General features: G+C 37.7%; 1 protein-coding gene across 1 annotated transcript; it reads left to right on the top strand.

The window, feature by feature from the left end:
• The first annotated feature begins 23 nt into the window (after nt 1-23).
• Nucleotides 24-27,988, top strand: LOC127409667 (retinal dehydrogenase 2-like). The gene is made up of 13 exons (XM_051644401.1): nt 24-286; nt 9,107-9,211; nt 9,661-9,801; nt 12,431-12,560; nt 15,605-15,666; nt 16,406-16,534; nt 17,390-17,503; nt 23,271-23,373; nt 24,074-24,258; nt 25,497-25,661; nt 25,873-26,030; nt 26,312-26,386; nt 26,474-27,988. Exons 1-13 carry the CDS (start codon nt 170-172, stop codon nt 26,544-26,546), a joined length of 1,557 nt encoding a protein of 518 aa, XP_051500361.1. The 5' UTR covers nt 24-169; the 3' UTR covers nt 26,547-27,988.

Genomic DNA, 27,988 nt, shown 5'->3' with positions numbered 1-27,988 from the left:
AGAGGAGTTTATGTAAATGCTCCGTTTTAATTATATTAGGAGGACGGCCCTATTCTCTGCCCAATAAAAATGGACCAGGGCTGACACCTGGTTATAAACACAGGAAGGATTCCAAAGTAGAAATCACAAATCAGCAGAAAAAAAATTCCTCAATTCTCCAAGAGACGCAATGACCTCCAGTAAAGTTGAACTGCCAGGAGAGGTGAAGAGCGACCCGGCTGCGCTCATGGCATCTCTTCATCTGATGCCCTCACCGGTACCCAATCCTGAGATCAAGTACACCAAGGTTTGTAAGACTATTTCTAATCACTATCAAAAGTTCTGAAACTGCTCATAACGGGAAATGCAAACTTCGATTACATCGCACATTTATATGTTATGACTGCGCGCGCTAGCAAAACTTTAAACTTTCTTGCAGCCATGTCATTAGTAACATTCTTGATCAATTTAAACCAAATGTGCCAGTATTGATGTAAAAAATCATCTACATAATGACTGAATCAGTTGCGTATCTGTATCGAGACAGGCTATTTGGTAATGCGTGACTTGTGTTGTTTCACTTTTGTAGTTTTGGCTATCGCCTAGTCTTTGTTTAGGTACGGAGTCTAATTGTGCGGTATCAGCAATAAAAATGTTATTCAAACCTAATACAGGCAACAGATGATACTGAATTTATGCGTGTCCTATACAAAGAGTATGAAAGTCAAGATATGCTTAATATCTTGAACAGAAGTAAGTGCATCGCTCATGAAACTTCTCGATCATGACATATTGTCGAGTGTCCATTAAGATTTAAAAGTATTCTTTTCGCTCTGTTAATCTGGTAATAGACTAGTTTGGGGTTTAACAGGTTGTCTTTATTTATGACCTTCTTATTAGCCTATTATTTGTTGTAGGAGTTTAGTGCGCCCTTCTCAAACTCGCATTTAGTTCAACATTTTAGTTGTGAGTCTTTGTCGCTGGAACGCCGTCAATTTTTTTTATTTTTTATTTTTATTATTATTTCTTTGTTCTGATATATTTTGGACTTCGTATGTTGGTAACATTTTACAATAAGGTTCCATTTGTTAACATTTGCTAACAACATAGTTAACATTAACAACACTTTTACAGCATTTATTAATCTTGCTAATGTTAATTTCAACATATGGTAATATATTTTTAAAATCAAAAGATGTATATGTTAACATTAGTGCACCATGAACTAACATTTACTAACAATGAACATTTGTATTTTTTATTAACTAACATTCACTAAGATTAATAAATGTTGTAGTATGATACCTTTTGCATTAACTAATGTTGAAGAATGGAACCTTATTGCAAAGTGTTACCAGTATGTTCAATACTACGATCACTACAACAACAACTTTTGCCAAAACTCGATGACAATATTTGCAGTAGTGTAATCAAATGCACATTCTCAGGGATCCAATCCAAATGTGTTTTATAATTCTTTATGGATTGAGTGTGACAGATATTTGGATCACTCTTGAAAATGGCAGGGGTATAAGAAGCTTCCAATAATGATAAGAGGAGAAATTACAAAAGATGTCAGCACATCACTGATTTGTGGATTTTCAGAAGACATAACCAACAGGACCATTGTTATGTCATCCCCTATTGTCCTCTTTTAAAATAATCAAGAAGTGTTGATTTGTCCCAAATATTGAGAGACAATCTCATACAACCTTTGTTTTCTTGGTTAGCTCACCTTAAATTCTACCAGCTTTGAAAATAATTTTATTACTGTGAGATGAGAGGATAAAGCCGGCAAAGAGCAGTACAGGGCAATAATCACGGTGGTAACGAGAGCGAAGTTCACTCAGAGCAAGAGCTGGAGACTCCTGTGTCCTACACACCCTGCATCTCCCGCTCTTTCTCTTCCTCTTACCTCATAACTTCTTTCAAAAGCAGATGGGAGTGTGAGAAGGATGTATTCATAGGAATTTGAATTATCCAGTATGTGCTATTTGTATGAGTGTGTATGGGTGTGAGTGTGTGTGTGTGTGTGTGTGGGAGGGGGGTGGGGGGGGTCCACTTTGGGCATTAGTGATGTGAACTCCCTTCACTTCTCCGTCTCGCTCTTGCTCTACCCCCACGCCCCCACCCCCATGCTATTTTGATTTTGTGTGCCTGGTGCAGCACAGTACAGGCCCTGATGTAACAGTTCAGATATGCCCGATCGATACTTTTCTTTCAAATGAAGTCAGTGTGGGGCCAAGTTTTTTATTATTTGTGTAAGTCTGGCTTAAGCCATTTTAGTTGGACTCCTTGGAGACCTCTTAAATCGTACTTTCTCTGCTGTTAATGAGCAGAGCTCAATGCCAGAGGCTCTGAGTTATGGAAATAACATTAATGGGCATAATCTCATTCTTCTATCGCTGACAACCACTTATGTAAATACTGAGTAACCTTCTTCATGCCTCCTATTCAGTTCTGGTGTTCATAGTAGCACAATTCATTTCAAGCAGGGAAAGGAAAAGTTAGTGGCTATTGATTCAGTCAGGCATTGTCATAAATAATCATTACAAAACAAACTCTACAGCAATTATTACAAATGCAACATAATGGTGATGATACACAGATCATAACCAGCAACCAAGTCTTATTCAAGAATGCATTCTTTCATCATAATATAAGCCCTCTGCAACATTTCACTTTGTATCTAACTCAGTATAATTGAAATACTCTGTTGGATGGTATCATATCACATGGATTTACTCTCACTGAGCACTTTATTAGGAACACTTGCATCTTATTCATGCGATTATCTAATCAGTCAATCATGTGGCAGCAGTGCAATGTATAAAATCAGGCATATATTGGTCAGGAGCTTCAGTTAATGTTCACATCAACCACCAGAATGGTACTAAAACTAAAACCATCCAGTGAGCGGCAGTTCTGCGGACGGAAACGCCTTGTTGATGAGAAAGTTCAACGGAGAATGGCTAGACTGGTTAGAGCTGACAGAAAGGCTACAGTAACTGGATAACCACAACAATTGTAGTGAGCAGAATAGCATCTCAGAATGCACAACACGTCGAACCTTGAGGTTCCACGTTGGGCACTTTATTAGGACCATAGTGTTCCTAATAAAGTGCTCAGTGAGTATATATTATACTGCATTGTATTTTTTTATTTTTTTTGCACACACCAAATGTGAATAACCTAGATTGTTAGTTTGATTGTTCCGTGTACAGTGAAATGACAGTAAAAATGAGTGGTGATTGCTAACACACGGCCTTTGTCCTCTCCAGTAAGCTTTTCACCCTACTGATACACACTCCCGTTTGTACTCATTATGTGACAATCACTACACCTGTACCAGTGTGTGCGTGTTTGTGTTACGGACTTAAGATTAAACACAGCGATATGGGACTTATCTTCCCTCTGCCCTGCCATTGAACTTTTACGATTGAGCTTCCACTTATTGTTTGCTGATATTTGTCAAAGTCCTTTTGTTTAGTGTGTAATTACAGACACCTGAGTTAAGAGCACAATACAATTTATAGGCTTACAGTTTCTCCTAACATACCGGCTGCTTGAGAGGGTAGAGTGTGTATAAAGAGCATGTGTTTGACTAGTCACGGGAGAGCTAGTCTGCTGAAGAAGGTCTCTCTCTGTCTGCTGGCCCACTGGGCTGATAATGGCACTAAGGAAGCCATAAATTTGTCTCCAGTGATGGCTGGTTATTGATGTTTTCTCTTCTTTTTTTTCTTCCAAGATGGAAGAGAGAAAAGGAAAATGTTTTGTTGATAGGTGTGTGTATGTTAGTGAAATTGATTGGGACCCAGGAGTCTTTTTGAAAGAGAGGTGTTGGATTCCAGCAGGCAGGGTGATGATGTGCTCACACCACTCAGTTATAACACATAAGTGATGTAGACGTTTGAGACTTAAACCTGGAATAAGCAAGGAAACTGGAGACAGGCTATTAATCTCTCACTTTCCCTTGTGTCGTTCGCTGCAGCTGATAATTACAAATTTTGATTAAATGTTGTTTTCAATCACTGATATGTCTCAAAGATAGTCAATTAAATCTATATATTGATTTATTACCACAACATTACCAGTTTTATTTACTGCCTGCCTTGCAGTAAATAGGCCCTGTATTTTAAAGACAATCCACATGTATGCATATTTAAGTGATCTTTGTGTGATTGTGGTTAAATATTTATGATTTTATATTTGTGGGGTGATTTTAAAACAAATTGGGTAGGGAAAGTGAGTTTTATACTGAGAACTTCATTGGGAAAGAGACATTTGATAGCCATTTGTTGGACATGTCTTTATATTTTAGGGGCTTAAACGTCCAGCCAGGACAGTAGTGTGAGCTGAAGTGGGGACTTTTGTATCTAATCTGGGAGACAGCATGAGTGAATGAGGTAGGCCCCATCAATCCGTCAGTGCATGAGATAGTACAGATGGGAGTCGGGGGGGGGGTTCTGCTCTAGAAGCTGTCCAGCAGGGTGTAATATATGGCTCTGTCTCACTGTTAGGGTCAGTGGCCCTGGCTTACGAGAGCCTGTCCCATACCTCTGGAGTTTTTCACTTCAAAACTCACCATTTCTGCACATCAAACAGCGCCCAAAGTAGAGCATACACTGAGTCTTGATTTATAGTAAGCGGCACAGTGAGGACTCCTCTCTCTTACACCCTCTTTTGCTTTGACTTATCATCCCCCCCCCCAACACTCTTTCTCTATTCTTCACATCTCCATCATTTATTATCTTTGGCCTTTTCAGTGTTTTTCTCTCTGCTCAGGGACAAAAAGCACTATTTGTATCTCTATATGATTAGCCATATCATGCTCATTACTTCTAATTGTTTTGCACAAGTACGCGGACAAAAATCTCACAAACTTTTATTATTATGTCTCTGGGTGTCATTCAGTAAGTTTACATGCACTTTAAAAGTTCCAGTTAAAAATTTGTCTTTCTAAAATGTCATGTAAATGCATGAAATCGCACCATCAGATTTTTGCAAAGTCGGACTAACAGACCTAAATAATGCGATTGTAGCTCAGATTTGTCCTGCATGCATGTTATACACGTTAATCAGACCACAACTGTACTCGGCTTTGCTCCACGTTTTGGAGCATGCGTCGTACGCATGTTTCAAAAAACAGAGGTGATGCATGGCATGTAGGCCTATTTAACACTTGCTCAGCTGATGTCCATCCTTCAGATATTCAAGTACCCATTTTGTTATGTATACTTGGACAGACAAATGGAGACTGGTTAGTTATGTTGTTAGATTTCACATCTCTGCTGTGGTAATTGCAAGGATTGTGGAAAAGATGTCTTAAGCTCCCTAATCTCCTGTAACACTTGTAATTATCAACATGTTAAAGGCAAATACCAGGATCAATACAAGTTAAGCTCAATCTACAGCATTTGTGGCATTATGTTGATTACCACAAAAAATCATTTCGACTCGTCAGTCCTTTTCTTTAAAAAAAGCAAAAATCAAGGTGACAGTGAGGCATTTACAATGGAAGTGAATGGGGCCAATTTTTGGAGGGTTTAAAGGCAGAAATGTGAAGCTTATAATTTTATAAAAGCACTTACATTAATTCTTCTGTTAAAAGTAATGTATTATTTGAGTTGTAAAGTTGTTTAAATCGTCATTTTTACAGTCATTTTAGGGTTTATGTCATCATGGCAACAAAGTTGTAAAACTGGATGTAACTTTACACAGAAAAGGTTCGTAAGCAATTTTATCACACTAAAATCATGTTAACACGCATACTGTTTACGTCTTGTGGCTATATTTTTGAAACAGTGAGTATTTTAACATTTACAGATTGGCCACACTCACTGCCATTGTAAGTGCCTCACTGTAACACATTTTTTTGCCTTGAAAAAAACAAAAAACAAAAGAGGGCCAAGACAAAATTTATTTTTGTGGTAATCAACATAATTCTATTGAACCCCAAATATTTCTCTAAAGTGTGTCCACTGTCAGAATGAACGTGAACTGCTTTGGAAAGGATATGAAACTTCCTGTGCAGACTGAGACCAAGACTGCAGGTGCCCTGTTACAATCTGTCTGGCTCTGGAATTCTGGCCTATCCTGTTAAAACACAGATAAAGAACACACACATATAAAAACGAATAATTTTCACAATGGCCAAAAAATGTTTGCCATTAAATTTTTCTCATGTGTCTGAGCCATTAGAAGTTGCTGGCGGCCAAACAGATGTTTCACTGGCTGTAGAGTGAGCTCTGGCATCCTCCATCCCCGCTCCCGCTTCGCTTCCTCCTGCAGTTGTGCGAAGCCTCCAGAGAGCTCACTGGTGCAAATGAGAAATGGATCAGCATTGTACAACTGCTAGAGTTCTTCAAGTCAGCCCAAAAAAGGCCCATCTAGCTCAAGTATTTCTAGAGGAACAAAGTCGACCTCTTGCTTTTTTGGGTGATAATCTCCTTTCCTGTGTGAAGTAATGTGCTGATAAACATCTCAGCAATAAGTAGAAGCATAATGATGCTGTCATCGTGCGCTGTGGGTCCCTCTTCCACAATGTGTTTACGATAGGCGCTGCATATCTCACCATCTAATTAGCTTTGCAGACGAGCGTAGTCAGCACTGAGAGACTGACAGCTCGAATAAAAAACATGAGGTGATTCTAAATGTTTGCAGCTGTCTTGTGCTGTGGCCTGCACATAAAACCCTAACCTATCCTTGCTCTGTCCACTTTCGTAACAGCCTGTAGTCGATGTGTTTGTGGGCCGTTGCCAGCTCATTCACTGCAGAGGCATTCTCTTTCTGTTTGCATACTACACTAAGTGTCTGTTTTGTTTAAAAATAATAAACTTTCTACCCCCCTGCTGTTATAAACAAAATCTAGTTGTCATAGCTAGGCAGTCAGTTTTCATACTAACTGAAGTCGTTCTTTTCTTTTCGTTTTCAAGCTCTTCGTACCATTCTGCCTGAAACAAACCTTTTCAATTTGGCCACACTGAAGCCTCCAGCAGGGGCACCACAAAGAAACGGTGATCAATATGAATTTTTGCACTTTTGCACTTGTTCTTATCCCTTTTCTTTAATCAAAGCCAAAGTATAAAGAAACCTTGAGAGTTGATTTACGGCGCTGCCCTGTCGCTCTTTATCAACTTTATCAATGGAAAGAGACAAAAGTCCGAGAGCCCCCAGAGCTCAGGGAAGACTGAGCCAAATGGCCTCTAATGGTCGTCCTTTTCTAGTCGTGATTTAGATGGTGGCCCAGTCCGCATCTCACCCAGAATTCCCCGCTCCTCCATTCCGGGGTGCCGTAAGTGTGGGGTTACGAAGAGCATAAAGCTGACCACCGTCTGCATTCTTCCCCAGCCCACTGGCCTGTCACAGTCTGCCTCTGATTTAAAGCATTCCACTACAGTGGCCTCTATAAATTTGAAAACTAATTCGCTCCTCTACGGGGCTTTCTGTTTTTGTAATGGGCCTTCTGCTCGATGAGGCCACTGACACTTTGATGAAGTGATCCAAATGAGAGTCAGATAGATTAAAGGTGGCCCCTTAATGCAAAAAGCCTGTAAGGAAGAGGGAGGGGAAGAGGAAAGGAAGAATTAGAAGAGAGAGAAGGGAGGCTGATGTAAATGTATAGGAGAGGAATCAGTATGGTTCAGACTGATACTTACACCATGTCCAGGAGTGATTTATTCATGCCAATTTTAGGGGAGAGACAGAGAAAAAGTGGGGGTTATTGAGGCCGCAAACAGGGCTCCATATCAACTGCCATTTTGTACCTGTCCTAAAGTAAACAGTCCTCGCAGTTTACAGCCAATTAAATTCTACTTAAGCCTGTAAGTTTACATTAGTAAACATGTTGGAGAGTTTGAGGAGGCCCAGGGCAACGGCACACTTGAACCCTGCGTTAAGCTTTCTTTGAACCGAACCTCGTCTTCTATACACAAATGACAGGAAGAGAACAAGTGTGCATGTTCAACTCAGAGCCAGCTGATGTTTGAATAACACCTGATCTGTCAGAGTTTTGTTGAAATCAAGAGTTTGCAAGAACTAAACATGTCCATTGGCGTGCAGTATATAAGCAGCATCTGTTAAAGGGATAGTTCACCCAAAAAAATTAAATTCTTTCATCATTTTCTCACCCTCATGATGTTCTAAACCAGTACGGGCACAAAAGTTTGTCCTATGTTAGGTAGAATGTTGGGGCCTAACAGTCTCAGTCACCATTCATTTTAATTGCATCTTTTTTCAATACAATAAAAGGGAATGGTAACAACAGATCCTGTTGCCCAACAGAACAACACAAAGGTAAATAAATGCTGACAGATGTATTTTTTTTTTCTCTTTTTGTCTCTTTTAATCTTCCATAAGTCTCATTTAAATATTGAAATCACGCTCGATAAGCAACTTATTTGGCTCTGCTCATTGCAACATATGCACTTTGTGTCCTTTGAAAACAAAATTTGTGTGAATAATGAAGTATTTTTCCTTTCTTTTTTATTGAGCTTGAAAAATCCATCTTTTGGAATCTGAGGCGGTTGTTTTACGGACCGCTTCTTTTAACACATCACCAGAGCCAGAGTGCGGCACGTGTTTTATGATCTCGTAAACGAGCAGTGATGTTGTGAAACGTGTCTCTGTGTGTATCTCAGTGTTTGCCTAAGTGTGTGCTTGTCCATATGCACTTCTGTCTGTGTGTGTGTATGTGTGTGTGTGTGTCTGATAGGGATTTATCTCTCCTTTCCCCTTTACCCCACCTCTTTCTGTCTGGTTGCTGGATCACTCCCAGGAGCGTGATATTGGGCAGCCCTGCAATAGAACACAGTTCACAGAGATTCCTCTCACACCACAACCATTAAACACGCAAGGGGAGAAAGACACTCTCTCCTATTTCTGTGTATCACCATGAAGTTAAACAAACTCACTGCAACTACTCATATGAGTCTAAAGACATATAGTTTTTGGACACTTTCTGCGTTAAAATGCTGACTTCTCACATTTCCAGTTGTTTAGCTGTGTTACGTTAACATAAAGTAGGCCTAACTGTGGTTCTCATTTTTGACACACTCTCGCCTTTTTTCTTCTAAAAGGACTCACCATTGCGAAAACTAAACAGTGTCTTTCTCTTCTCTCTCCACAGATTTTTATTAATAACGAATGGCATGATTCTGTGAGCGGTAAGGTCTTCCCCACATACAACCCAGCTACAGGGGAGAAGATCTGTGATGTACAGGAGGCAGATAAGGTGTGTGTGCTTTCTTAGCATGCAGCAAATGAATGTGTATTGGTATACGATCAAACCACTGCCAGAAACAGGTTTGGCACAATTGCACTGCTGGACTACATTTAGTCGTCCAGCACAGCTATTGTGCTTCTCACTTTCAGCCTTCAATCAGCATGAATGAGCGTCCAAATTTGGAGTGGGTTGTGGGGGGATGGCTGTAGTTTAGTCTAATATGTTTAAGTAAGCTAGAGGCCATAGTTCCTTAGTAAATCAGGCAGAGAGTGTGGAAAACCGTAAAAGTGAACGTGCAACTGGGAAAGTCATTGAGTCTCATCCGGAATAGATGGATTTCATCTGTCCCAGAGGTGGACAAACACCTGTTTACAGGATAAGGTTATATCATTAACAGCTCTCCCCTCTCTTCTTGTTTCTCTACCTCTGTTCATCCCCTCTTTTTCTCTTTCTTTAAGGCTGATGTGGAGAAAGCTGTACAGGCAGCACGTTCGGCCTTCTCTCTGGGTTCAGTATGGAGGAGGATGGATGCATCTGAACGTGGGAAGCTGTTGTTCAAACTGGCTGACTTGGTGGAAAGAGACAGAGCCTACCTTGCTGTGAGTATTCCTCTGTGGTGTAACCATCCAACACCCTTTTCACCATAGATCAGCAAGAAGCTAATGGCAGGAATCAATTTTTATGTATTTTTATAATGAGGCATGGATACTATAGACTATATATACATGTTTATTATACACTACCGGTCAAAAGTTTTGAAACACTTACTCATTCTTTATTATAATTTTTTTTCTTCACATTTTAGAATAATAGTAAAGTCATCAAAACTATGGAATAACATAAATGGAACTATGGGAATTATGTTGTGACTAAACAAAATCCAAAGTAAATCAAAACTGTGTTATATTTTAGCATCTTCAAAGTAGTCACCCTTTGCCTAGAATACTCTTGACATTTTCTCAACCAACTTCTTGAGGTATCACCCTGGGATGCTTTTTAAACAGTATTGTAGGAGTTCCCATCTATGTTGGGAACTTATTGGCCGCTTTTCTTTATTATTTGGTCCAAGTCATCAATTTCAAAAAAACGTTTTTTTAAATAAAATTTTAGTTTTATAATGAAATAAATTAATATGTTGTCACAATTATATTTTTGTCTACAAAACTAATTTCAAACATTTAAGCATACGCCTTCAAATCAAAAGATTTTTAAGATCATGAGAAACATTTCAGTCAAGTGTTTCAAAACTTTAGTGAAACCGGTAGTGTATATATATATATATTATAGTGGGGCATATTATCACACTATATGAGGCAAGTTGTCACAATGGAACCTGTCACTAAACCAGTGGTGTAGGTTTCATGTTTACATTGGGGGGTGATGTGGAATTGTTTTCCCACCATCACAACTATCAAAAAAAAATGAATGCCGCTCTTTAATTTGACACCTGCATTAAACATCCTATTATAGGTTTTTTAGCAAAATGTAAAAAGGGAAACAATTAAGAAGCACAAAATGCAAAAGGTTACATATAAAATATGAGAAAGAAATAATGTAATTAATAAATGGTATACGTGTATGACATTTAAAACACAAGTGACAACCTGCCCGATAAAATGTGAAAAAATGCTGACTTTCATGAAAAATACTTTTGTCCTAAGAACCCATTTTAACCTTTCGGTAAACAAATCTGCCTTCAAAATATATTATATGTTATTATTTATAATAGTATATTATGCAATATATATACATTAAGAAAATATATGTATTTCTTAAAATCTAAAATTAATCATGAAAAACTAGAAATCTTAAAATCTAATATATATATATATATATATATATATATATATATATATATATTCTTTACAAATAGTAAGAGTAGTATGATAGTTTGATAGTATGCTATTCTGATCATAGCAAATGAAAAAATGCTTTTTAACCAAACATTCCCCCATCTGCTATAGTTTTGACAATCATTTAGTCCCGCTTCAAACTCACGCCATTGGCAGAGAGCCATTTACAAGTTTTCCGATTTGCTATTTACAGAGCCTAGGGCTGTCGCAGAGATTATTTATTTCTCAGGACACCTATTTTCAAGAGTTTCTATTTTATGCATGGTATTTAAAGGAAAAAAAATAAATAAATAAACACGGCAGCTGTAACTGTGGAACTAACTGCATTCAGCTCTTTAAAAACGCTGCATCACATTTTATTTTATTTGTTTTTACTTTTTTGATACGTAGTTGATCTGATAATCAATTCCATAAGTTCTGTGATGGCTGGACTACAACCAAAGTACCTGGCCCATGCTCCCTTGTTGGCATCTGATTCCCCCATAACTATCACTTTCACTCACGAACTAATGGCCCTCAGACTTAAATCAAGTCTCATTCTAGTCAGTACCAGTTTTGGGTGAGTGAGAATAAGATTTAAAAGGACAAAGCCATCTAGACAGACAAAGACGCTCACAACAATAAGCAAGTGTCTAATGAGTGAGCCTGTCTGTCTGGCTCTGGCTAATTAAAGCTTCATGGCAGGGGCTGATGGACTTTTTTCCTAATAATTTTGATTTGTTCTGCAAATGTCTGAAACCCATGACGATGGCAACACTGGGTTGGGACGCATGACCTTTGGGTGCTAACGATCACTTAAGTTTGGAGTGAAATGTAAAATAGAGGTATTGTGCTATGCTATGATAAGCTTCTATCTCTTTCTTCCGCCAAGGACATCTGCTTTTACTTCCCACTCACGGATATGTGTCTGAAGAGACAGTTTTAAAAACAAAAGTGATGTGTTTGTATCTGTGAGTGCGGCTCTCCTGAGCAGGCCATGGCCATTTCGAATTAATTTCTTTCATGTTGCAGTTTAAACTCTGTCTTAAATGGACTGAAACAACAGATTTTCTCCATCCAGATCTGAACAAGTGTCAGAGCGAATTGCTTTGAAAGAGAAATGTGATGTCCATGTGGTTATGATCATTCTTTATATCAATCTATTCCCACACCGATTACAAATCATGCCTGGTTGACACAGAGATAACAAAGCCAGGTCTCTGGTGATGGTTATATGAGTATCATGTTTCCTAGGGGAGCAGAGGTAAAGTGTGTGCTTTAGATATGCTAAGTCTAAATTCAGCATTGGGGGGTGTCAGGTTTAATCCCAATGAGCAATGTTTCATCACACACCCACGCACTCGATCCTTCTCTCATCTGTCCTCTGTCCTCCCAGACCCTGGAGTCTCTGGACAGCGGGAAACCTTTTCTTCCCACCTTCTTTGTGGACCTTCAGGGAACCATTAAGACTCTGCGATATTTTGCTGGATGGGCAGACAAGATCCACGGTTCCACAATTCCAACTGGTAAGCTAACACTCATCCTATCATAAACCCTCATCGCAGAGTTAGGTACAGTACGGTATAAATAAAAAAGGACATAATGCATGTCACTTATATCAACACAGAACAAATATGTCTACTGATTAGACATCTATATAATAAATAATCGTTATCAAAATGGCAAGCTGGTGGCACAGTGATGCAGAACAAGATTTTTGGCGAGTACAGAGGATAAGACGCCCTCCACTATGGCAAGTCGAATTGACTTTTAATCATGTGTAGGATATTAATTTGAGATATTTATGAATTATAGACGGTTCAGTTTTCACTAGTTAAAATGCTGTCTTGATATCAGGCATGGAATTACTACTATTTTTCTTCACACACCCACTTTCATATTAAAGTGCTATTTTTTATATCAGTAATTACATTTGTACTAGTAAAAAAGTTGTTATTAATTTAAAATATGATGTCATTATTTGCAGAAATATACATTCTTGATATCAAAAATGGAATTTCAGCTAGTAAAATCCATAATTTTTTATATCTGGAACTGTAATGTAATGACCTGTCATTCACTCTTATTGAATACGCAATTACAGATATCTATAAATAATTTCTCCAATTTCACACATCAGCCATGCATAACATTTTTACTAGTGCAAATGTAATTTCTGATACAAAAAATTTGCACTTTCACTAGTAGTAATTCCATTCCTGATATCAAGAATTTGCATTTTAACTAGTGAAAATTGAATTGTTGATATCTATAATTCATATCCTGCACTTGATTGAATGTCAAAACAAATCTCTATGTGAAAGCAACAAAGACCCTTAGGTGAAGGCACATTGTAGAAAGTTTAGGAACTACACATGCTTGTTCTCAGCTTAAGTTTGGCCTTGAACAGAGAGACAACAGATATGGCGAGATGCTGGAACAGGGGTAGAGCTGTGTTTTCTCTGAGGCCTGCAGAAGAAGTTGTGGGGTTATGGAGGTGCATTGAGGGTAAACAGATGAGGTCCCGTAACAGTTATAAATCTGAGTGCTAATGGCCACCCTCCTGTGGAGCGCTGCCATCGGTGGAGTGCAGTGATAGCTATGGGGCTGGGGGGGGCACTACGGGGCATGGGGGGGGGCTAATTTAGTTGTTTGAAAGGAACGCGGCAGGGAGCCTGGAGACTACGGGACAGCAGCAGACTTGCAACTCTGATGTCACGGTGCAGCCATTAGTGTGCAAGTATGTGCAAGTATGTGTGTGTGTGTGTGTGCGGGGGAGATCGTGGAGCCGCCCTACAGGCCCCCCCCCCCCCATCACATGGGCCACATAGGCTGGAGGAAAGAGAGAATTGGTGCAGAAGAGAGAGAGGTGTCCGCTGTCGGGCGTCCATGTAATTATTGTGCATTCCAACACTGTCTCTCACCATCGCTCTCTGATTGTCTCACTCTTTTAGCTTACACTGGCTTGCACTCTGCAAGATCTCCCAACTCTCATATTGCACATTGTCCTCTGTCTCTTAAACCTAATTTATGAAATGGAAGAAACCTAACTTTTTTGTCCTTTGAGAATTTGCACTACTTTTTTTACTAAAGTAATTAGATTACAGCAACTAATTACTTTGTAATTGGATTACACCCAACACTGGTCATGGCCATGTTGTCTTTGTGAAGTCTGCATCAAAGAAAAGTGTACTTTTGAACAACTTCAGGTGGGCTTCAAAGTGTTACAGTGTTTCTTTTACTCATCCCATACTGTCTCACTCAGTCTTACCCTCAATACATACTAAATCACATATTATACACTCTAAACTCTCTTTAATTTGATAAGAGCTCCCTTATACTATCTCTCTTTCTCTCTCTCTCTCTCTCTCTTTCTCTCTCATCTTACACAAATAAGCACCCATGCCGCTGCATGTTGTTATGATACGATTTTCACAGCAGAAAAAAAATAAAAATGAAGAATGGAGGGGTAAAGAACTGTAAATCTCCCTGTCAGCGCTTGAGCTCAGCACTGGGCCTTTGTTGTGTTGCTAAACCAAACTTGCATAGCGGGAACTCGCAGTGATTTGCTTTATTTCATTTCCAATCTCATCCGTAATAAAATTACAGCACAAACAAACAGAATGTGTGTTTTTGGCATTCTCTTATCTGGCCACCAAGTGAGATGAATCATTGGTGTGCCTCTCGTCCAGATGCTTTACGCCAACTACACGTTTCCACGGCAAGGGATGGAGTGATCACACTCTTTTCCATGTTGCCCTAAAATAAGAGAGGGTGGTAGACAGCAATATTATGTAGAACTCTTTGATTGAAAAGAGTCTCTTGTTCTTTTCACATTATAATGTATTGTTAATCACTGTAGTAATTACAGAAGGGCACATGATGACATGAAGTTCATCAGTAGTGGCCTTTCCAAGAGCAATGACCAATAAATATGTAGTAACAGTGCTCAGTGTCGCTCACACAAACACTTAACACCATCAGGATAACACATGTGAAATTAAAATAATGCAATAAACATGAACTAAACTATATCAGATATAACACAGAACACCCCAAAGTGATATTAAAAATAAGAAGAAACAACTATTCCCATAAAATATAATGAAATGTGATGGGTCATGCAGGGAATTCTGTAATTTACCGTAAAAAGTACATGTACTCTCTTGTTAATAACATAATATAAATATTTACAGTTGATTATACGGGAAAATCATGCTTTTTACATCTAAAAAATGTACTGTAAAACATCTAAAAATTTCAAATTTAAATCTTTTTAAATATATATTAAAAAAATGTAACATATATTTTACAGTAACTTTTTTTTATTGTAGTATTTTTACATCCTTTTACCGTTAAAATTACGGACATTTTTTACAGTGTAGAATTCATCTATTTTACCTAGATTCTTTTTTGTGTTACGTGAGGACATTTTGCTACTTTTGAGTAACGTCATCAGTCAATGATTTATTTGGTGAATGCAATGTATAAACCAGCAACAGTTCAAATGTTTCATTTGACAACACTCTACTGTAACATTCTGGTCCCTTTTGTTCTTTCTATCACACAGATGGAGAATATTTCACCCTCACAAAGCATGAGCCCATTGGAGTGTGTGGACAGATCATTCCTGTGAGTTTTTACCCAGATTATTTACGGAAGTAGGAAAAGAAAGTGAAATGGACATAGAAATAGAGAGTGAAAGGTGGGGGTGAATGGGAGTGAGAAGCAGTTGAAGGACATTAGTAGAAACAAGGGAGAGATAATTTGTCTTTGTTTTCTTATTTAAAATAAGTATAATTAAAATACAATAAATGAATACATATTAAAGATAAATAAAAAAACAGGAAGAGTGTCCTTATGTAGTTATTTATCTTTTTTTATTCATTAATCTTCTATGTTTAATATGTATTTATTTATCTGCATTGCTTTTGCAATGTATTCTGAAGTGTGCAATTAATGCAACATGAATTGAACTGAACTTAAAGAACTCCACAATAAGCCAAATAACTTAGGAACTTGCATAAAGAAGAGATTGTAATTTGTATTTGGTAATTAAGGAGTCTATGATCACCATTACAGACCTCTGTGTAAGATGAGAAAAATGAGAATTGACATAGTTTAAACAGTACACACCAAATCCCTTCAGCAGGTCATTGACCATTGTAGAGGAAAATGACTGGAATGTAGTTGTTGTGCTGAAGTGATACAGAAGACTCTGTTTTAGAAACATTATGTGTGGGAATAAGTAAATGAGTGTGCAGTGCAGGAGTCTGAAATCATTAGTGGAGGAGTTACGTTCTCAAGAAATAAAGATATGGCGACATGTAAACGAGCTCCCACAGTAAATTCCTGACCTGTGTCTGTACAGTGGAACTTCCCGCTGGTGATGACAGCATGGAAACTGGGGCCAGCACTGTGCTGCGGAAACACCGTTGTCATGAAACCTGCTGAGCAGACCCCTCTCACCTGCCTCTATATTGGTGCTCTGATCAAAGAGGTAAAAAATTAATGAGGATCAAAGAGACAAAACATAATAACATTAGGCCACATCTGCAAAAACATACCTAGGATATTCTATACTGAAAAAAATGTGTTTCAGGTGGAAACATCTAAATGAACAGGTTTTATTCAGGTCAAAAATATTATTTAACATCACTGAATCAACCGGAATACATCGGGGTAGAAATAGCTCCTTAAAGGGATAGTTCACCCAAAAAATAAAATTCTGTCATCATTACCTCACTGTCATGTTGTTAAGACTTTTTCTCTTTTGTGGAACACAGAAGGAAATGTTATTCACTTAAATAAATAAAAGTGAATGGGGACTGAGGCTAACATTCTGCCTGACATCTTATTTATGTGTGAGTGTGTTTCACAAATAAAGAAAGTCACACAGGTTTGGAACCATATGAAGGTGCTGAGTAAATGACAGAATTTTCATTTCAGGGTGAATGAACCCATTAAGGTAACAATTGAAGGTTACCACTTTTTACAGTGTATGCTGACCACATCAATTTCATAATACAATAGTAAAATTATCAACACAAAGTGATACAACACAAACATCATGCAAATGAGGCATACTGTGACAGATCATCATTCTTTCTTTCTTTCTTTCTTTCTTTCTTTCTTTCTCTGATCTCCACTGCACTCAAACCCTTGTTGTTCTGCCTCTCCCTTTCTCTGGGATTAAGAGGCCTACTTTCTTCTCCTCCTTTTGATGTTCTGTTCATCCTGTCTTCCACAGGGCCTGTAGGGAGGTTGGGGTGGGTCTGGATTCCCCCTCCACGGCCTGTGGTGTTCTTGGCTCAACTCTCATCTAAAGCTTTTTCCTCTCACACTGTTTTGACAGGCTGGGTTTCCACCAGGAGTCGTCAATATTTTGCCAGGCTATGGGCCAACTGTGGGAGCCGCGATCGCTTCACACATGGGCATAGACAAAGTGGCGTTCACAGGATCGACTGAGGTAATTTTCCTATCAGACAAATGGAAGAATCACACCCGCTTTCCTCATCCTCCTCATTTGACATAGTGACCAGTGTGATGAGCACCAGCTCTGGATGAGTCAGGGAGTAGCGCGTTTATGCATCATTGCTGTGCGGGACTCCAATGAGAGTTCTGAGAAAGCTGTGTATCTCGTACTTTACTTTAAAGGGATTGTTCACCCAAAAATGAAAATTCTGTCATCAAATACTCACCTCTATGTTGCTCCAAACCTGCATGTCTTTCTTAATTCCGTGGAATACAAAAGGAGATGTTATGTATTATTTTAGCCTCAGTCATCATTCACTTTCATTGTATGTAAAAAAGATGCAATGAAAGTAAATGGTGACTGAGGCTAACATAATACATAACATCTCCTTTTTTGTTCCACAGAAGAAAGAAAGTCACACAGGCTTGGAACAACTTGAGGGTGAGTGAATGATGACATATTTGGGTGAACTATCACTTTTCACATTTCTGGGTTTAGAATTCAAAAGTAAACTATAACGGGGTAAACTTCTATATAAAGCGCAACAGTGCCCATCTGCTTTTTCAGCCGTCTGGGTTCCGGAAGTATTTTTCCCATTAATTTTTCCCATAGACTTTTCATAAAATCATTCATAAAAGAGTTGTAAGCCATAAACCAAACCAACCAACTCCAAGGTAAATCACAACATTACAAACTTTGTTTTGAGGCAAAAAACTAATTGAAAATCGGGGAAAAAAAACTATTGATTTTAGGTAGTTTATTATAGAAACAATATATTTGAGGTTTATTGCAAAATATTACAATATGTACAAATAGATAAGTAGTTTAAGGGTGAAGAGACACCGACTCGATTACGTTATTCACAGTGCGTCATGGAAGTGGGCAGTCACTCTGAGGCACATTTCGTGGGCTTGGTTGGCTGCAGTTCTCTGATTGGTGGATCTTTCTCTGCTGATGGGTTATTTAGTTGTTTACCATGCATTTCGCTATCAAACATGATATTTAAACAATTAAGTTAAAATAACGCAGACGGATGGCTTCAACAGAAGCATTTACCATCGATGAGCATCCTCAGAGCTCATGGTAGGTCTGTCTTTAAAGGTTTACAAGTTATCATTGAAAAATCAACTTGTCTGTGGAAAAAATGAATAGGATTTTTACTTCCGAAAACCAGACTTTTGCTCTCTATTGACAAATTATTATTTTTGCATTCCCATTTGCTTCAACAGCAAAATATTTTTTTATTATGTCTATTAATTTTGTAAAAAAAATAAAATAAAATACAAATTAAAGAGTAGAAAAATACAGAGTGGTGGATTACAGAAGTCAGAAGAGAGAAAGATGACAAATTTTTTTAAACCCCCATCACAGGAATGCAGACTATTTTTTAATGCCAGGGTATTAAAACACAAAGAATAATGTTATAAATTCACATTAAATTACTAAAATTTAATATTTAAAGAATTTACTAGATTTATCCTGCTAAATAAGACGGAAATTTGTCATCACAGTCTGTTAAAAGAGTCCATACTAGGGGACTGTCTGATCTGTTATACCAAACACACTTTCACACAAGGTGAACCACCTGGCTTTCCAAAATCTTTTGTAATAAACAGGTTTTAAATGGATGTAAGGGTGAGATATTAATCCACAGGTGGTCTCTCATGGACGCAGAACAAAAACAAGATATGAAGACCATTTATATTGTGCCAGTATGGTTTCCCCCCTTCACTACGAGACACCTAAGTTAAAACACAAATAGTTTATATGTGTCCTGTGTAAAGAGTACCCTTCCTATTCAGCTCTATACACCAGACATTAGACAGTTACACTGTGGCCCTGGAGAAAAAAAAACTCTTTGAAGCAAACTGTATAAATTTAATAGAAAGCCAGGGACTGAAGGGGGCACACCATGTTAGGCATAGAGCACCAGAATTTACACCTTTAAAACAGGCCTCTCTGACATCTACACAACTTATGACAGCTTATTTTAAACAATGATTATTTCTAGCCTCACTGCTTAGAACCTTTAAGCCCTTTATTCAATTATAGCATCTCATAAATCTCAAAATTTTAGTGCATGTTTTGATCGCTCCCTACACATTTCACATGTGTTGTTTTATTAATTGAAGTGGATTTGGTGATGTTTAGAATAGTGCTAAGGTTTATGATGCCATTAGCTTGATTCGAAAAGTGTTTAGATTCATTGTGAAAGAAACATGGAGGAGTGTGTGTACATACTTAACCATACTGTAGTTTGGGGACAAATCTGTCCCCAAAAGTGAGCTTCCTTTGAGGACATTTTGGGGCCTCATTTGGACTGCAAAATTTTTTTAGGGTTAGGTTGTGGGTTTGCACTAAAAAATGTAACCTTAAATATGTGCTTCATGTGGTAACGTAAATTAACTGGTTAATTTCAAGTAAAAGAATTCTATCTAACATCACTGGCTCAACCATAATACATTAGGTTACACCAACAAAACTCATTTTGATGGGTTAAATCAGGTCGAAATAGCTCCTTAAGGTAACAGTTGCAGGTAACATTTGTTATAGTATGGGTTAGCCTTTAGTAATTAAAATAAAGTCTATTGTATATCCCAATTTAGATAGCTAAGTAAACTTGTGTGCGCAATATTTCCCTTAATGATAAGAATACAAACAGAAGTGTTGTTTCCATAGCAAACAACCCAAGCTTGTGCCCTTGAAAAGCATTTTTAAAATGCAACAGATGTTTTCTTTTTTGTGGGAAATGACAGTTAGCTCATTTCCCAGTTCTCAGCAATTTTGATGACTGCGATGACAACTTCTTTCTTTTGCATCAAAATGTTATTGATAAAACAAGAATGCGATGACTGAGCCTTGGAAAGAAATGTGCACTCGCCACACAAATCATCACATGAATGTTGCGTCACTCTGAAAATAGTCCCAACCCACCCGCCTTCACCCACACTTCCACTGAGTGACTTTCACAGGAAACTCATCACCATAGACCCAACCCTCTCGCCCTTCCTCTTTTCGGGCAGCGGCCACACAGGTTTTCGCTCTTCTCTTGGCCTGCTGCACCACTGCTGCGTGTGTTTCTGTGCTTTAATCTGGACTTGATTAGGCAGCAGAGATCTCTCATGCTGTGCGATTGTGTACATACACAGACTCTGAGTCACTTCAGTGTGTATATGTATGAGGGAGGACATGGCCCAGGGGTGGGGGCAACAAGGGACCTTTTCCCTAACAGAGTAATAGATTCCGGAGTATTACAAAGGCACTGTAAGACCTGCCCTTTGTTGCAATTTGAGGAGTCAAGTCCCTTTGTGACAAGTGTGCAGTGTGATGTCTTTTTTATCTTGTGATATATCTAAATGTAAACTTAAAGCAAGAGGGTTTTTTTTATTATTGTTGTTGTTTAACCTAATGAGACCCGAGCGTGACTGATATGTGCATTTATGGTCAGATGTGAATGCACTTAGCTGCATAGAGAGTTATAGGATACTCCCTCGCTCCCTATTTAGTAATGACTTAACCTCCAGTGTGCTGCCTGTTTGTACTGGTCTCAGAACAGATGGAAATGCACCTTATTTTCATCCTAACTACATATAAAGCCTTTGAAAGCAATTTTTTTCAGCTTTTGATGAACCCATTGATTCTCAGTGCGATAATGCACAGTAAATATAGGATTTCTATGGAAAAAAATGGCTAAAGTACACATTAGTGTAAATTGTGTTTAACGCCGTAGGTTTCACGATAAATCGCTCAAATTAAAAAAATGGCATTTCGGATGAAACTAGAGACTCTAATCTTTTGACTCAGGTTTCAATGTAAAAACTTAATTAGGTTTCTTACCAGATGTAGTTTTGTTGCCGTTTCTCCCAAAGACAAACTGTGAACAGCGCAATGTTGTTTGGTTACATGACTCTGTGCGTCAAAAGTTTAACCCTTTACTGACAGCCCAGAGTGTTCAGAACTGAGATCAGTCAGTTTAAATTAATTTAAATTATGCTTTGTGTATTGTGAAGCCAAAATACAATGTCCACAAATGTCATACGAGGTTAAAATATCTTTATTTTATTCCACTGGGCTGGAATACTTTTTTTGAGGAACTACTAAGAACAGTTTACATGTCACCGCACGTATACTCTTTTTAGTAGTTCCTCAACTAAGTGTTTGTCTAGAGGAATAGTTTTAATTTAATGAGCAAGGTGACCCAAGTTCAAATCCCAACCTAATATACATATATATACACACTGTGTATATATATATATATATATATATATATATATATATATATATATATACTGTGTATATATATATATATATATATATATATATATATATATATATATATATATATATATATATATATATATATATATATATTTTTTTTTTATGTTCAGTAGGAGTGTCTGTTTTAATAAACAAAACAAAATGTTGTATGGAAAAGAGCGGCTTTGACATTTTGATAACTCTTTTTGTGTTTCATGGGAAAAAGTCATACAAGTTTTGAGTGACATAGCGGTGGATAAATCATGTCAGAACTTTCATTTTAAAGCAAATGATTTGCAGAATGCGTGACTTAGCTACAATAATGTGCAAATAAACAATCAAAGATACATATAATTTTTTGGAAATTGCATTCAAAATCCACTTGTCTCCAAAATCTGAGGGGATATGATGCTTCTTTCAATGGGATAGTGCTCATTACTGCAGACAAACACAGAAACACAAAGTATCTATGAGAGGAAGGGATTCTAACGTTTAAGATAAGTTTGTGCAAAAAGTGAGGCTTCCATTTTTCCACTGTGTGAATGTTTCAGAGGGAAATGAGCAGGGTTGTTTTCCCTCTGTGTTCTCCCCTCTCCACTTATCCGCTGCTATCTGATGGAAAACAGATAGAGAAAATATTCACTGTCAGTAAGTATGTTTGATGGAAAGGAAAAATTTACAAATGTTTGTTTATGGTTAGGAGTGCTGCTCGCCAGCCTCTCTGAGTGCTGAGCTGGCTGTAAACTGTGAGACTCTCTCTCTCTCTCTCTCTCTCTCTCTGACACACACACACATACACACAGTTGGAAGAAAATAATTTAAAGTGAGCATAATGTTCTCTGTGATGTGAAACAATGCCGGGGCCCAGCAGCTGAGCAGTGTCTGCGGTGCTTACTCAGCCCTGAACAGCATGTAAGACGAGAGCCAGTCCTCACGGACACCACTAATGAGAAACTTTAAGTGGAGGGAACTGTGAAATCTAGTTTGGATGTGAACTGATTCAGGAAGGAGCTGCAAATGACATGGAATTATGAAACAATAGACTTAGCTTAAAAAAACATAAGAAACCAAAAACAGACCAATAATCCCATTCACTGCATACTGCATACTCATACATATGCTTTCATTTATGCACCTACAAAGCCAATAAATGCATTTTAAGGGTCTTGTTTCACTGTTATTTTGTGGCCCCAAAAAGTGTTGAGCATCCTACGCAAACCTGCGGTCAACTCTTCCTGTTCTCGATTAACCAACAGATACTGTTCCATGTAGGAAGTGAGGCATTCCATTCTCCTTGGCCACCACCGTGAGCACTAATAGATATTTAAGATGTGAGGCCTGGTAGTGGTGGTGGTGGTGCTGGTGTTTGCCTTGTCATGGGGGCTCCCTATGAGGCAAGATTTATTAATGACAGCATCCCACTGATGTTGAGATTTAGTAGGGCTCCGCACTGGTGTCCAGTGGCTGCCAGTGATTAAAGCAACTCTCCTCTCTCTCTCCACAGGTAGGCAAGCTGATCCAAGAAGCAGCAGGAAAGAGCAATCTGAAGAGAGTCACGCTAGAGCTCGGGGGAAAGAGTCCCAACATCATTTTTGCAGATGCCGATTGTAAGTATTCAGACACTGTTTATGGCTCTCCTCCTCTTGTCCTGCCACAACAGTTTGTGCACAGGTTCTGCCTCCGAGAACTTCTCTGTCACTTGCTGATAAAATCGAAGACTTCACAGATCTGCTTGATTATGTTTTAGCATGGTCCATATATACTGTACATGCAAATGAACAAATCTCACTCCCTTAACCCCTGATTACCGTTGGATGAACGGTCCTTCGGGCCTCTAAGAAGCTCAACAAACCTTTAAATGCTTTAAGCAGCCATGAGCATGCCCCCCATAAATCAGCTGAATGGATCCTGCCCGGACGAATCACAACACCGCCATAAATCTAGTAGCTCCATTAACCCTTCAAATGCCACAGCCATCCTTGGCAGTCCATCCTTTTTCCCAGGTGTCCAATATCCCACACAGATGCATATACACGTATGAACCACAACTGCTTAACAATAAACTTAAGGCTCCAAGTCTATTAATATATTACTTTGAAAGGGTTATTGGCATTAAGGGCAAACATTCCAGATTTATCTATCACCTGTTGTTTTGGACTTTCTATAATAATTTATTTTTATTTTTATGATAGACTGTTTCACTTAATAACAGTGTTTCACACCTGTCACTAGCAATGCTTTTGCCCCATGTGTAGTGTATTGCGCTGGCAACTGTTTAATAATATGGTTGGACTCTGTGTCTTTCAGTGGATCTGGCAGTGGAGCAGGCCCATCAGGGTGTTTTCTTTAATAGTGGTCAGTGCTGCACGGCTGGCTCCCGTATCTTTGTGGAGGAGCCCATTTATGATGAGTTTGTGTGCAGGAGTGTCAAGAGAGCTCAGAGAAGGACAGTGGGAAACCCCTTTGACCCAATCACTGAGCAGGGACCTCAGGTAAGACCATATGCAAATGATATACATTATTAATTAATTCACATAAAATTTTAACACACACACACACACACACAAAATATATATATATATATATATATATATATATATATATATATATATATATATATATATATATGCTGTTAAGTGTGTTGTGAAGTGAGCGTCAATGTAATGACACCGGGCAAACACATTACAAAGGTTCCACCCTCCAAACCAGTGTTTATGCTGGTTTATGCTGTATTAAAGTAAATTCGTCAATTGCAATATAAAAAAATAAACATGTTACATTTTTTAATAAATTGCATGTGTTAATTCGGACAGCTCTAATATATAATATATATATATATATATATATATAATATATATATATACACACTACCGGTCAAAAGTTTTGAAACACTTGACTCATGATCTTAAAAATCTTTTGATCTGAAGGTGTATGCTAAAATGTTTGAAATTAGTTTTGTAGATAAAAATATAATTGTGCCACCATATTAATTTATTTCATAATAAAACTACAATTTAATAAAATAAAATAAAAGTTTTTGAAATTGATGACTTGGACCAAATAATAAAGAAAAGCAGCCAATAAGTGCCAAACATAGATGGGAACTCCTTCAATACTTTTTAAAAAGCATCCCAGGGTGATACCTCAAGAAGTTGGTTGAGAAAATGTCAAGAGTACATGTCTGCAAATTCTAGGCAAAGGGTGACTACTTTGAAGATGCTAAATTATAACACAGTTTTTATTTATTTTGGATTTTGTTTAGTCACAACATAATTCCCATAGTTCCATTTATGTTATTCCATAGTTTTGATGACTTTACTATTATTCTAAAATGTAAAAAAAAAATAAAAATAATAAATAAATTATAATAAAGAATGTGTTTCAAAACTTTTGACCAGTATTGTGTGTATATATATATATATATATATATATATGTATTAAAAATGTAATTTAATTAATAATTTTTGCAAAAAACTAGGCGTAGTTTGAGTTTATTTCTATAACACTTTAATTATTATTAAATTGTTTTAATAATTATTAAATTTAAATAATGAAAAATATTATTAATAAATTAAATACAAAGAAATTAACAATTTGCGTTACCTGCGCAATTTGTTATTAAAAAGTCTGATGCCTGTTGCAAGAGTTCCATATAATTATGTGGAATAAAGATTAAGGATTCTGTCATTCGAATTCAGAGAATTTAAATGTTTATGTCTGACTTTTCTAGATCAGTGCAGAACAGCAGAGTCGTGTGCTGGAGCTGATTCAGAGTGGCATTACTGAGGGTGCTAAACTGGAGTGTGGTGGCAAAGTTCTGTCCTCTAAAGGCTTCTATATAGAGCCCACAGTCTTCTCCAATGTACAGGACCACATGCGCATCGCCAAGGAGGAGGTAAACCCACCTATGACATTTATGATGTACCGTAATAGTATCACTGGTATTGGTATACTTTGTAGCACAAGACTTATTGTTTTTGTACCAGTAGAGCATCATGGAATGTTTGCAAAATGTAGCTTTTTGTAACTAACATAGTGTCTGATCATTATGCGAGTGTATTATAATAAACTAAACAAGATGTGTCACATGTTTGCACTTTTTGTAGATATTTGGGCCAGTACAGCAGATTATGAAGTTTAAGACAATTGAAGAAGTGATTGAGAGAGCCAACAACACCGAATATGGTCTGGTTGCGGCTGTCTTCACCAAAGACCTTAACAAGGCCATGACTGTATCTGCAGCTGTGCAGGCTGGCACCATTTGGTAAGAGATATTTCACATTAACAGATAAACAAAATCAAAAGCAACACAACTGATATCCACTTGTTTTGTTTACATCCCCAAAATAACTGGGTGATTTACATGCCTCAAACATTGAAAAAACATTTTCAAAAACTTACAGCATAGTCAGTCACTGATTGTCTCATTAACTGTCATTACTTATTTTATGACGAATCCTAACACACTGCCACTGTATAATTTAACAGAGCTGTATGATATGTCATGAAATTGTTGAAATTGTGAAATGCATTTTTTGTGTGCAGGATTAACTGTTATAATGCCATGAGCTGCCAGTGTCCCTTTGGAGGATTCAAAATGTCTGGGAATGGTCGTGAACTGTAAGTGCATATCAATGATATCATATCATGATTATGTTTTCAATACAATGCTGTTCACACTGACAATGGTTGTTGTCCATTTTCCAGGGGTGACTACGGACTGAGAGAGTATACAGAGGTGAAAACCATTACGATGAAGATGTCAGGGAAGAACTCTTAAAGCACAAACCTGTGTGTTCCTAGCAGAGTGAAGTCTTCTTCTGAGGTTAACCACTAGCCATCATCCTTTGGTTGTCTCTAGTGGTAAAACATCACACACAGTAACCACCCATCACTTCTGCATGGGAGCACCTCTTCTGCTGCATCCTCATGGGCTGTTATCATGGACTACCCAACCATCTCCGTTAGCTCAGTATCCAGTGTCTACTAGCAGTTTCCATGTCCAACGCCGCCATTAACTGCCTACATCCATTCCAGTCGTGGCCCCCTTTCGCCAACTCCACTAACCATACTAAAGCACTCGGAGTCACGGCGAAGGAGGGCTACGCTTTTGACCACTGCACTAGCAATGTGCAGACACTAACAGACTGCGACGCTCTGATGACTCAACTTCATCTCCTGCATGACGCGTGTTTTCACACAGCACATTGCTAGAGGAGCTCTGATGTTTTGAATAGAGAGGGATGTCATTCTCAAACCTCATCATAAACTTACCTTTCCACTGGGTAGAATTCTAGTAGGCATATTAGTTTTTACTAAGACCACTGAAGCTCTCTATCTCAGAAAAAAAGAGAACCGATATTTTTCTTTGAGTATTAATTCAAACATTTGTGTAATTGCTTTGTGTTTTATTCTTTTCATTATTTGAATGTTTTAACAATGTATAACTTTGTCGATGTCTTGACCAATGTAAACAAAAATGATTTACCTCAAAAATCTGTGGTGTTCTTTTTCGACAAATGATTCCTCATTGGTGCCCATTTATTGTCAGGTTTAAAGAGTTTTTATGTACTATGAATATAGAAGTTAAGCTATAGAATGAGTTCTGCATTAAAATGTTTTAATCAAAGTACTTTCTTGAATGGAGTTTTCAAAAAAAAAAATCGAGATTGTACATAATGTTTGGTAAAAGCTCTTTGGATATGTGAAGTTAGCCAGATAAAAGAAGCACCCAGTAGTGCAACTTCCTTAGAAGTTGCATTCTCTAAGAAACAGTCACAGTGGATTTTCCCGGCAGCCTCTTGCCAATCGATATCTTCAGTCCAACAAGAATTATGAAAAGAGTTGGCTTGATTGCACTGGTCTGCAAGACCAGGAAGGCAAAAGTATTTTTATTGTACTTAAAATGTGTTCATGTTACGTTTCCGTATTGCTTAGTATTATACGTCAATGAATGAAAAACAAAAATGAATTACAAACAAAAATAAAACTAAACTAAATAATATTGTTTAATCCATTTGACATTGTTGCACAATGGTGTCAATGACCCTTCCCTCCTTAGGAGTGTCAGATTGTATTTATAATTCTCTGGAGTCTCATATGATTAAACTGTACCAAGTTCACACAGATATTTAATGACAATGGTGTAAAATAGCATTACATATGCTTTTTTAGAAAAGAAAACATGATAAATAAAAAATAGTTTTATTACTTTATTTATAA

The sequence above is a fragment of the Myxocyprinus asiaticus genome, chromosome 2 (genome assembly GCF_019703515.2).
Source record: "Myxocyprinus asiaticus isolate MX2 ecotype Aquarium Trade chromosome 2, UBuf_Myxa_2, whole genome shotgun sequence".
NCBI classification, from domain to species: Eukaryota; Metazoa; Chordata; class Actinopteri; order Cypriniformes; family Catostomidae; genus Myxocyprinus; species Myxocyprinus asiaticus.
Note: the sequence above shows the minus strand (reverse complement) of the source record. Positions and strands in the feature narration are given on the sequence as shown.